The sequence below is a fragment of the Gorilla gorilla genome, chromosome 11 (assembly GCF_029281585.2).
Source record: "Gorilla gorilla gorilla isolate KB3781 chromosome 11, NHGRI_mGorGor1-v2.1_pri, whole genome shotgun sequence".
In the NCBI taxonomy this organism is placed as follows: domain Eukaryota; kingdom Metazoa; phylum Chordata; class Mammalia; order Primates; family Hominidae; genus Gorilla; species Gorilla gorilla.
Window position 1 is genome coordinate 38135318 of NC_073235.2, and position 13169 is coordinate 38148486.

At 35.8% G+C, this 13169-nt stretch overlaps 1 protein-coding gene across 50 annotated transcripts in view; it reads left to right on the plus strand.

Annotated features, from left to right (window-relative positions):
- Window positions 1-13169, plus strand: part of R3HDM1 (R3H domain containing 1) — a 194255-nt gene that overhangs the window by 83452 nt on the left and 97634 nt on the right. For 25 of the 50 annotated variants that reach the window (XR_010129562.1, XM_019022125.4, XM_055380828.2 and 22 more), the window contains exons 4-7: window positions 1620-1661; window positions 2132-2221; window positions 6949-7063; window positions 8113-8191. Coding sequence is in view for 49 of the 50 variants with exons in the window: in XM_019022125.4 (XP_018877670.1) it covers window positions 1620-1661; window positions 2132-2221; window positions 6949-7063; window positions 8113-8191 (326 nt within the window). In the remaining variant the exon portion in view is untranslated. The remainder of the gene's footprint in view (window positions 1-1619; window positions 1662-2131; window positions 2222-6948; window positions 7064-8112; window positions 8192-13169) is intronic. The other 25 variants (XM_019022132.4, XM_063694782.1, XM_055380805.2 and 22 more) reach the window with 2 other exon arrangements.

Sequence of the window (13169 nt, forward strand, 5' to 3'; positions counted from 1 at the left end):
AATTTGACCATGGTTACCCACTAATAAGAAGCAAATTCAAAAATTTAAGTTCAGCTTTTCTGCATATGAATACAGGATTTATGTTGACAGTTAATGACCCCTTTCATTTTAGAATTTTTAATAGAAGATTTTATACCAGTGATACTTAAAATTACAAGAGATTAAAGCAGAGGACTGGGAGTAAGTCACAAATTATTTTCTGCTTCTTCAGAACTCATTTAGGTATGTGCATTTTCATAGTATTCACCTGTTGCTTTTCTCTCTCTTTTTTTTTTCCTGTAATCCCTAGATGGTGGCATCTACCACCTAGACTAGATGGTAGTACAATTTATTTTACTTTTATTGTTAGATGTGAGTTACGGGTAATTAGAAATCCTCTTGAACAAGTTAGAGAGTAGGTAAAAACAGAAGACAATACCAACATGCAGAAGACCTCTTAGGCAGCACTGCCATATTCGTGTGTGCGCACACATGCTATTTTCTTCTGTATAAGAAACAAAGTCATTTTTCTTTTATTTTTTCTATTTTCCTTTTGTTGTTCTGTAGTTTGTGTAATCTAGGGTTAAAATCCCAAGAATACAGTGCTTTTTAATTTTGAAGAACTTTTGGCTCAAAATGGGAGCCAGGACATACTGGTACTGTAGACTCTTGTTTCTGTTGACTCTACAAGGAAGGCCTTTTTGAAATAAAATGATGGGTTGTTTTTTTTTTTTAATGTAAAGCATACTAGTCTGGATATTAAGGATTTTGTATCTGTTTTATGTTTGTTACCAGACTGGCTCCCTCATGTTAAGAAGTAAAAATGATAGATATTTTGGCCGTGTACTATTTGGTGTTGGGTTTGGGGAGGAAAATTGGAAGAAAGTAGAAGGAAAGAGTGTTTAAAACCTATCTGGCTCTGGTTCACAGGTGCTTCAGCTGGTTTCCCAAACCAAAGCTTGTATCACAAACTTGAGTTAGTTTGCCTTACCGCGTTCTCCAATCATGTGACTGATGGTCGGCCTATCAGTCATGCTGGACATCCGTGTTGGAAGTCTGCCCTTTTTTCTTCCTTTCTGCTTCATTGCCTCACCTCAGACCTGATGAATAGGTTTCTATCACTAATAAACTGGTGGTGTACTTTATACAGTGTTGAAACACCTCAGTAGATTTGTGGTTGGACTCTGACTTACTGTGCATTTGAAACATTAAGTTTGGAACTTTTCTGAGTTTATCCGCCTTTAACTGCTGGTTTTTGTGTGTGTTGTTTTTCCTTAACCTTGGCTAAACTATAATATGTTGTAAAATAATGAAGTATATTTTATTTCACTACCAAGAAGTCACCATATAAGTTCCATTGTACTCAATTAACACAGAAATTGTGGCCATTTGCTGATTTAAAGAAAAATGCCTAAGAAAGAAAAATAATAATAAAAATGCCAACCTATCAGGATTTTAAAGAAACTTCTGCAAGTGTGCTTCTGGGAGGAATCAGTACTCCTTTACTGAAACCAACTTTGATTTCCTCACTTTTCATACTTTATGCACAGTTAGTTTTTCTGTGGTTTAGGACTATGAATTAAGAAGCAAATTTTCTGTTTCAGTATGAAATTTAATACAAATCTTTCTTGTATATTCAGCGGCCATTGCAGTCATTTGGACAGACAGGAAAAAGGTCTAAGGTATAGTAAATATTTTGGTGTGCTGGCATGCCAAGGGCCTTCCTTCATGCTTGATGAATCCTTGTTTTCATATAGCACTACATTCAGTTTAGTTCTTCCATATTTTATGGGGGGCAGAAAGCTTATTTTGTTTTATTTGGGATTTTTGTCTTGCCTAGTCGCTTTTGTGCATTGCTTTTTTTATCTTGATGGTTATCTGTAGAGAAAATCACTTTCTCACCATTTTTGGGGATATGAAGTTGGAATTATTCCCATTCTTTCTATTGCTATAATTTTCAAAACTGCAAGTGTTTGTGTTCCTTCTTAACAAAGGCCTTTAGTAGTGTTTAATGATATATTTAACTTGCACATTTCATCTACTGTTATACATGGCAGAAACTATAAAGAAACTTAGAAACTCTTTCTAGGGGGCTTTTGGATATGCCCTAGATTTCTGAAATGTAGTGTTAATTATAAATACTTCTCTTTAGTCAAGCTCAAAGTTAAAGCTAGTTCGGAGCCTTGCAGTGTGTGAAGAATCTCCACCACCCCCTGCACCAGAGATATCACAGGAAAACCAGGTAAAAAAGCAAAACAAATGTTATTTCAAGACATGGTGGAACTGGAGAATTTTTGTATATGATTTAAGTTGTGTTTGTTATATTTGTTTTATTTTGACTAAATGAAACTTATTCAATAATACTTGGCACCCAAGAGATATATGAAAAGTTAGAAAACCTCTTTGCTTCAATCTAAGGCTTAGAGCAATTATTTCTCTTCTGGAAGAACTTAGGAATCATGTAATTAATTAGGAATGTGGCTTTAAGAAAGTTATAAATTAATTTTTATAAAGTTAAAAAATGTTGGTCGGGCGCAGTGGCTCACGCATGTAATCCCAGCACTTTGGGAAGCCGAGGTGGGCACATCACAAGGTCAGGAGATCGAGACCATCCTGGCTAACACAGTGAAACCCCATCTCTACTAAAAAAATACAAAAAAATTAGCCAGGCGTGGTGGCGGGCGCCTGTAGTCCCAGCTACTCGGGAGGCTGAGGCAGGAGAATGGTGTGAACCCAGGAGGCGGAGCTTGCAGTGAGCCCAGATCACACGACTGCACTCCAGCCTGGGCGACAGAGCGGGACTCCATCTCAAAAAAATATATATATATATATTAAGGTAGCATTTCCAGTGAATATAATTGTGGTGAAATTTGCCCTTTTAGTTTTACCTGTTAGAAATTTCTCAGATACTTAATGCTTGTTTGTAAAGAGACCAGCCAAGACTTCTTGATAGGTTATTTAACATAACCTGAATGCATGGTGAAACCAATTTTCATATTAGCTTGGCTCTTTAATAGTTATCTAGTACTTCTAATTTCTCACATGTCTATTCTTGTAAAATTTAGAACAGTGAGGTTTAGGCAAACCATTTAGTTTGCATTCTTTTTAATGCTATGACTACTTTTCTGTTAATCTCAGCTATGGGTTGATCTCTGTCTCATGTTACATCTGTATATTTATGCATAAATATTTTTGGATCCTTTACCAATGTTTATCTTGTGATAACTTTCCCTAGTGGCTAGTTGTACTTAATAAGAGTTTGAGCAACTTAAAATGCTCCTTTATCCCAAAAAACAGTTTCCAAGGAATTTGGGCAATGTTGTAGTTATTTAAGAAGCCATGACTGATCCATGACATGTACATCTTTTTTATAAAGTAAATATCATTATACATTTGGTGATTCAAACTAAAATTGTTATACTTTCCCTTGATTTACATGATACCCTCAAAAGCCTATTACAGATATTTAGGATAGTTGTCACATATTTAGAATATGCACTGTTTTTGAAAAGCACTACATTTTATTGCTTGAAAATGCAAGGAAAATGTTTTGAAATAGATTGTTGTCAATGAAATGTACTTAAAAATCTGTTTGCTTTGACATTTCTTTTCATCAGAAACATAGGGCTGAAAATTAATTTATGATTTTTTTTTTTTTTTTTTTTTTGAGACGGAGTTTCACTCTTGTTGACCGGGCTGGAGTGCAATGGTGTGATCTCAGCCCACTGCAACCTCCGCCTCCCAGGTTCAAGCCATTCTGCCTCAGCCTGCCGAGTAGCTGGAATTATAGGCACCGGCCACCACGCCTGGCTAATTTTTTGTATTTTTAGTAGGGACGGGGTTTCACCATGTTGGCCAGGCTGGTTGCGAACTCCTGACCTCAGGTGATCCACCTGCCTCTGCCTCCCAAAGTGCTAGGATTACAGGTGTGAGCCACCGCGCCCGGCTGATTTTTTTTTTTTGATGTTATCTACATAGGAGATAGCTGTATGCATTTATTTGATATAATAGATACATTTTAGCAATGAAATAGACTTTCTAGCAAAAAGCAGAAATACAGTCAAAATATTTACTAAATCCTTGCTTGGAGAACATTTTCAAATATTAACCTTTGGCTTTTGCATGATTGTAATAAAGCTGAAGAGCTATATAATACAGTCTGAAAAAAAATCAATAAAATTGTTTTTTGAAACAGCACTTTTAAAAAGTTCTTTTGGCCAGGGACAGTGGCTCGCCCCTGTAATCCCAGCACTTTTGGGAGGCCAAGGCAAGTGGATCATTTAAGGTCAGGAGTTCAAGACCAGCCTGGCTAACATGGTGAAACCCCGTCTCTACTAAAAATACAAAAATTAGGCGGGTGTGGTGGCACACGCCTGTAATCCCAGCTACTTCGGAGGCTGGGGCAGGAGAATCACTTGAACCCGGGAGGCAGAGGTTTCAGGGAGCCGAGATTGCACTATTGCACTCCAGCCTGGGTGACAAGAGCGAAACTCTTACCTCAAAAAAAAAAAAAAAGTTATTTTGTACAAGTCAGAGTAAAGAATATGCCTGTTTGGGATGGAGTAGTAGGCAGTGTAATGTTTTTGAAAATTCATTTCTTTGTTCTGTTGACCAAAAAACAGATGTTACACCATCTTAGCTTCATGACAGTCAAAAGAGATTGAGGAAAGAAGGGTCAGGCATTCATAAATCTGTTAATACAGAGGACATGTATACTTTTTGAAAAAATAAAAGCTGTACCATGACCCTTGTTTTTTGTAGTGCATTTTACCTGTTTGAAAAATCTTGAGGGAGAGCCTGTTATGGTACTAAATTTGGCTAGTGAAAATTTATATGAAGAAAAAATAACAGGAATATATGTTGTATATTGATATATACATTATTGATCATAGACAATTGTTTGTGTTGACAGTTCAAAAAGATGAGTTATGGCATGTGGATAATGACTAAAGAAGCTATATCAAAACTCAATTATTTCCCTTAGTATATTCTTTCTCAGTTTCTCTTAGATACAATAAGCTTTTTCTTTTTGGATAATTGCCTATGAATACAATCCTCTGAATAAAAGATACTTCTTCTAGTAGGAAGTCTTTTTCCAAGCCTTGAGATAAATAAATTGCACGTGAGTGGAAATTGGAAAATAAATTATTTCTCATGAAAGGTACTAGTATCTAATCCTTGATGGTAGACACAGTTTCCAACTAATTTGCTTGATTCAGAATGTGATTTTTGAGGAATTAATCTGGAATAAAACTCATTATTCAAAAAGTTGAGAGGCAATTAAGAGAGAGATGTCACTTGTATCTGATGAGAGCTTGTGAGAGGGAAGTGACCTCAATAACAGATGTTATTGACAGAGTGAAGAGTAAAGGAATTGCAGTTTCCTATGGAGAGGTAGCTATTATTCCAGTTATTTATAGTCTGAAGATTTTGTATATAAGAACTTCAGTGTTTAAAATATATCTTGTTTATTTGCTACTGAAAACTAGGCCAACTGAAGACAGGCCTCAGTACATTAAGCTTACAAGATTTAAAAAATATAGTTCATTTTGATAAAATAGTTTAGTATCTGTAATTAAAATATATGGCTTCTTGAGGAGAGCTTAGAAATGAAATCTGCTAGTTACTGGAAGTGCCTTTTAGTGAAGATCTAAGAGGAGGTAGTGTGAAATCTTTTCTCCCAGCCTGGATTTCACTGGGTTCCTCTTGAGTAACCAGAATAGTAGTTACAAGTCAAGAAAACTTCTAAATATTATACTTCTGAAAAATAGTTCTGGGATTCGTTTCTAGATACCTGTTTTACAGTTATGAAAAGAGTAAAGAAAGTGGGTTGGAAAATGAATCACAATAAGAAAAATTACTTACTGGTTGATGAGTGTAAGGAAGTTGCCAGTGTCTTTGGTAAACAAGACAGAGAGTGCAAAAAGCAAGTGTTTGTCATCCTAGTAAAAACTGCCAGTGTGCATCATTTACCCTATATTATGAACACAAATTTTAACTGGTATGATGAATTAAGAAGAAGAAAAGAGATGAAAATAGCAGGTAGCAGTCCTATTGGGGTAAAAAGTCTACGTGTCTGATTGATGGTTTTCTTGACTATAGAATAACAGTGTAATTTAGTCTAAAAATAGGCTACACTTTTATCTTTAGTAAAACTGGTGTAGAATTTATTATAGCTTTCTTTATAACTTTACCTAAGTAAACAGAGCTACATGATTTTTGCCTTTTCTGTGTGAATTAATTGCTAGTAATCCCTTTGGGTTCTGGAATTACATGTAATGGCATTGTTTTTAAAATAAAACATGAATTCTCCTTTCAGTCTTACAGAATGTGGTTACTTTACAATTAAACATTACGTATCTGTAAGGATACAATTTTGTTTGAAATCTTTCTAAAAAACTGTGGTGATTGAAGGATTGATAGTGATATATAAATCTCAAAAAGGAAATAAAGCTGTGTGCCGTTGATTTTGGAAATTTTTGTACTTAACATTTTTATATGGTAGGAGAATGAAGGAATGTGTGATTATAATGGATACTCAGAAACCTGATTTTTATTAATCATTGACTTGACACTTATACATTCGTATTGTCATGATTGATGATAATTATGCTCTTGCTTGGCATCTTCCTTGCAAAAATAAGTTAAGAAGACCTGAGTTCTCATCCTCCAGGGATTTTACAAGTTGATGCACTTAAACTATAATAGAAAACATTTAATTTTCTCTATAATGTTGAGGATTTGTTTTAATTGATATATTCAACTCAGAACATTAGTTTTACATTTTATATAAAGTATTTGATAAAAGTGGTAAAGTATTATTAAGTTGTTTTTTAGTTTGAAGAATCCAGTTGGGTAAAATAATCTTTTTCCTCTGTACAATTGTATGTTACTCAAAAAATATAAATGTGTGGTATTAAATGAATTATATTGTATTTTCATTGAATAATTGACTTTGCCTTCCAACAGGAGAAAATTCAGATCCAGTTAACACAATCATTTGAGAAAGAAGAGAAGCCCTCAAAAGATGAAGCAGAAAAAGAAAAGGCCAGTGATAAGTTGCCCAGAAAAATGTTATCAAGAGGTTTGCAGTTCTTTTGTTTTTTTTAAAAAAATAATTTTGCTATCAGTAATTCCATCCTTTTCCCCTTGAATAATTATATATAGTATATCTTTATGTAAAATGACACAGAACAGACTGGAAGGATGATACAGTACTTAACTCATCTGGGCAAAATGGTTTAACACAGTTCCATATATCAGTAAGACGTTTCAGCCAAAAACTGCAACACATAACAGACATTGAGGAAGGTAAACATCGTAATCTCTTACTGGTCCCTCACTCTTAGTAAAATACTAAAGTCATTATAATTTTTATATTGATTCCACTAAGGATACTATCACTCTTGAATTCCTTATGGTTCAAAGAGCTGATGTCATAATATTGAGTATCCAGTAAGAATATTCTTGGAAACAGAGTGTTTATTTTTTATAAGTTTGGAGGGTCTTCACTATTACCTAGCATTGCAGATCAATAGAAATGCTTTTTAAATTTAAAAACCCAGTTATGTTGACCAGTATTATAAATAATATAAAGATATTACATTTAAGGCGAAGATAGCATGAATATTTGAAAAGTATTTTGAAAGCAAGCCTGTAGTAATAGACCTGACAAAAATCAAATTCTTTCACAACTAAAATTTCTATCTACCTCCAAATTATTGCCTCCATTATATTCATGTCTGAACTAAGCTGTCTTAATTTGCTACAAATGTAGTTAATTATGTAAATCATTTAAATTTTTCACCCACGGAGGCATTTTGAACATGAGGTTGTGGTGAGTATATAAAAGGATCTTTAAAGAATTTAGAGGAAATTAAACAGACACATGTGAGAGGTTAATTTTTTTTTAAGAATGTGCGTGGATATGCAGTTATATAAACTCATGTCATGCACATTATATGGGAATAGAAACATCGTGGTCACCTGATTTCATTGTAACTTTTCCTACTTTGTCGAATTTTTTTCAATGTGGGGCATCTTGTTTTATTTAAGATATACATCATGTGTAAAAGGGAATGGGACTTGTTTTCAAACAACTTTATACTGGGTTTTTGTGTTGTTGTTTTTTAGATTCCAGTCAAGAATACACTGATTCAACTGGCATAGATCTACATGAATTTTTAGTAAATACATTAAAAAACAATCCCAGGTAAAAATTAAATTTATAAGGTTTCCATTGCTTCTAGAGTACCATAATTTTGCTATATATGTTTTCATTATTGAGTTAGAGTAATAGAATAAGATTGCAGATATTTGAAGTACACCAGAAACATTTTAGTTTTTCAGGGCAAAGATGTTGTTGGTCTAGTATATGCAAATATATAAATATCTTTTTGCATTATGCATGTCACCATGATGTATGAATTTTGGGAAATATAGAATCACTAAGATATTTAGGCTCTTGATTGAGTTAGACATATACCATTAATCATGAGAAAAAAGAAAAATAGGTATCTCACCATAGTGCACTCAACCAAATAAGAACTTAGTGTATTCACTTACGAGTTTTTGAAGTTTTTAAATGCAAAGTTTTTGTTCCTTCTTGCTGAGTTTATAAATCATCAACCCAAAGATTTTTGAGGTGTTTATTTGAGTCAGTACTTTAATTGTGAAATCTTTCATTTTGTCAGATTACTAAATGAATAATTTTTAACTTTTTGGCAACTCATAAGCACTTTGAGGCATTCTCCCTACAAAAATGGCTACCCACAAATTATCTGACCAACACTTTCATGGAGTGAAAGATGCCAAGGTGAAGAAATCTTCCTCTAGATGTTAGCTTTCCAGAGTAGTAGCTTTCCAGAGTTGACATACATTGAAATAAAAATGATGTCACTAGATATGGGCACACGGAAGATAAGAGAGTTGTTTATCTCTTGCACAGTCTTGCTTCAAGATAATTTGTTTTTATTCAGGATGTATTGTATTCAGTACTATCTTGATTTTCTGTTTTGTATTTAATATCAACCCCAAAGAGAATTACCAAAATGAAGTGGTCTCTATAATAGGAGCTGAAGGATTATAGGTAAGGATTTAGAGAGAAGATAGGCAACTCTCCTTGACTTTTTTTCCTCCAGTTCAAGTTTATTCCCCAGTAGTCCCAACAGAAAGATAAATTTATGAGTTTCTTGAACAGCTCTAACTATGTGGCAAGCATTGTGCTAAACATTGTAGATATGAAAAGGTATTACATAAAAGCTCTGACCCTACAGTATTCACTGTCTCTGTACTAGAAAAAGATACCTGATAATTAAAATAAAACAAATGTAAAAGAGGTTTACAGGTGCTGTAATAGCCAGAGGAGGGCCACAACCTCTGAAAGGATTTTGGAATATGTCACTGAAAAGGTAGTGCCTAACCTGAATCTTGAATTAAGAGTGTTTTATATTGGAGCTGTCTATACAGAGAAACATGGGAAGGGCGTTTGAGATAGAGACTAGAGGATTGCCAAGGCATAGTTATGTGAGAGGAAGTGTTATATTCAAGGAAAGATAAGATCGTACCCTCTGGCTCTCAGAGGCATGTGGCAAGTTATTCTAGAAAGTGATGGTAAAGGTCGGGCGCAGTGGCTCAAGCTTGTAATCCCAGCACTTTGGGAGGCCGAGGCGGGTGGATCACGAGGTCAGGAGATCGAGACCATCCTGGCTAACACGGTGAAACCCCGTCTCTACTAAAAATATAAAAAATTAGCTGGGTGTGATGGCGGGTGCCTGTAGTCCCAGCTGCGCGGGAGGCTGAGGCAGGGGAATGGCGTAAACCTGGGAGGCAGAGCTTGCAGTGAGTGGAGATGTACCACTGCACTCCAGCCTGGGCGACAGGGTAAGACTCCGTCTCAAAAAAAAAAAAAAAGGGAAGTGACAGTAAAGGTACTGGTGAGATATGAAGCATAGGCCATATCCAACTATCGTCAGCAAGGGATAATACCAACACCCTATGGCAGTGAGGAAATGTAAGGGGACCTTTTGATTGTCCCAGTGAGTGCAGAGTGCTGCTGGGAAGCCAGGGATGCCAAAAAGACCTATAAAACAGTGATGAACCATGAAAAATTGTCTTGAAATGCCAGTAGTGCATCAGTCGAGAAATACTGACTATGGCATGCCAAGTTAAGGAGTAGTTAAACAGGATTTTAAATAGGGCCATACCATAATGAGATTTGTGTTTTGGAAAGATTACTTTGGTGTTTTAGAAAGATTATTTTGGCAGAGATAACTGTAAAGAAAAAGAGTGGCTAGGAGACCATAGAAAAGAATGGAGAGGAAAAGACACATTTGAAAGATATTTAGGAAGTATCATGGCAGGACTTGATGATCATTTGTATATGGAAAGGCAATGGGGACAGTAGAGTAGAACAGAATGGCCAAGTACTAAAGATAGCAAAAACAGGGCCTGGTGGCATGTGCTTGTAGTCCCACCTACTCAGGAGGCTGAGGTGGGAGGATTACTGGAGTCCTGGAGGTTGAGGCTGCACTGAGCTATGATCTCACCACTGCCCTCCAGCCTGGACTCCATCTCTAAAGAGAGAGAGAGAGCGGAGGAATCCTGAGAACATTTGTCCTGGAACTCAAACAAAAGGGAACAGTTACACTGAAAATAAAATAACAGAGGGGCCCTGCACAATGATTCATGCCGGTAATCCCAGTACTTTAGCAGGCTGAGGACAGTGGATCACCTGAGGTCAGGAGTTCAACACCAGCCTGACTAACATGGTGAAACCCCGTCTCTACTAAAAATACAAGAATTAGCTGGGTGGTGCATGCCTGTAATCCTAGCTACTTGGGAGGCTGAAGCAGGAGAACTGCTTGAATCTGGAAGGCAGAGGTTGCAGTGAGCCGAGATCACGCCATTGCACTCCAGCCTGGGCAATAAGAGCAAAACTCCATCTCAAAATAAATGAATTAATTAATTAAAATAAAATAACAGAGGGATATGAAAATATAAGTATTGTAAGATTGCAGAATATATATATTTGGTCTGCCTCCATTTCCTAGCTTATAACTAAAATACCTGTAATCTCCAAAGAGCTATCTTTTTGTATGCTAATGTTGACTGATAGCTTCAAGATATCAGATTAGGCTGGTCACTGGAAGGACAAAGGCATGTTCAGAGGGTTGGGACTTCAGCCCCTGCTCCCAGCCTCCTGGATGAGGAGATTGGTGAAGGTCAGTCTCCTCAACAATCATGCCTACATAATGAAGACTTCATAAAAACCCAAAAGGACAGATTCAGAGGGCTTCCAGATAGCTGAACACATGGAAGTTCCTGGAGGATGTCAGGCCCCAGGAAAAGAATGCAAGCTCCATCCCTCTTCCCCCATACTTCGTTGTATGCATCTCTTCATCTGTATCCTTTATAATAAACCAACAAATATGAGTAAGTGTTTCCCTGAGTTCTGTGATCTGCTCCAGCAAACTAGTTGAATCCAAAGCAGGGGTCATGGGAACCCCAACTTGAAGCCGGTAGTCAGAAGTTCCAGAGGCCTAGACTTGGAACTGGTGTCTGAAGTGGGGCATTCTTGGGGACTGAGCCCCAAACTGTGGGATCTGACACTATCTCCAGGTATAGAGTGTCAGAATTGAATTGGAGGACACCCAGCTGCTGTCCACTGCAGAACTGCTTGCTTGCTTGCTTGCTTGCTTGCTTGCTTGCTTGCTTGCTTGCTTGCTTGCTTGCTTGCTTGCTTGCTTGCTTGCTTGCTTGCTGGTGGAGAGAAATCTCCACATATTTCGGGTCACAGAAGTCTTCTCTGTTGATTGTTGTTGTGTTGGTGTGAGAACAGAGGGAAAACATGATTAAAGAGGTTTTCCGAAACAAGTACCAAAAATAATTTGTTAGATTCAGAAGTTAGAAATTGTTGGCTATTTTAACAAGTCATTTCATTTGGGATAGGGTGGTGGGAACCAGAACTCAGTGGGTTGAGTAATAAGTGGGAAGGTAGGAATTCATAACTAGTATGAGTAAAATAAGATTCTAGACAGGCAGAATTTTTCTTCTCTCTCTAAACCTGTGGGAAAGACATCAGCAAGGAACAAAGATTATAAATCCATTTTTATGTCTTCCAAATTATGTTTTGATTGTGTATTTTTCCTCTATAGATGCAAACGTTTTTAAGTTATCCACATAGACATTTTTTAACTGTACGGTTTAATGGTTTTTAGTATATTCAATATACAGATAGGAGCACTATTACCACAGTTATAGAACTTTTTCATTGCCCCAAAAGAAACCCCTTACATTGTAGCTATTCCTATGCTAATAATAATAGTAATACTGATATTGGATGATCCCAACCCTAATCTGTTTTCTGTTTCTGTAGATTTCCCTGTTCTGGACATTTCATATGAATGAAATTATGTAATATATGGTCATTCATGACTGGCTTTTATTCACTTAGCATAATGTTTTTAAGGTTCATCCATATTGTAGCATGTACCTTTTTTTATTCCTTCTGTGTATGCATTTTTATTTGAGCAAATATACAAGTGAATAATTCGTGTAATGGCTAATGTATAAGTTACTATTAGTGTCATTGTGGTTTTAGGAAGTTGAAGCTAATGTTAAATTTTGTGAGAAATAAGGTTTGCTTAATAATTGATTCAGTATTCTCTCTCAGTGAAGCATACAGCTAATTGCCAGCTATACCTGGTACACAATTAGTTAGAAGTATGGCAAATTCCCCCTGAAGCATTCAGGGTTGAATATTGCCTGGAGAATTCTACTAGATGTTAAGCAGATTTATTTTTAGTGATACTAAAATTTAGTCAGCCTTTCCTTTTTGGATCACTTTAATTTCAAGATTTTTTTTCACATCATTAAATCTTCATTATCTTGTCATAGCCCAATAAATAAACTAAATTTCAGGGGTTAAATAATAAGTTATCTGGAATTTCTGGGTGTCTGCAATATTTTCAGAGACTACCCTATTAAATACAGTCATTAATAAATTAGAACCTAGGAACCTGAAGGTGTTACTGATAAAGATTACACTCACTGACATAATTTTATATGTATTTTTGTGTTGCTTTTAGCCATATTGTATAAATTTTATATGGAGAAATATGGATGGTACAGATAACTTATATTATGTAATAGGAAAACAATACCATGGATTAACCTGAAGATGGATTTTT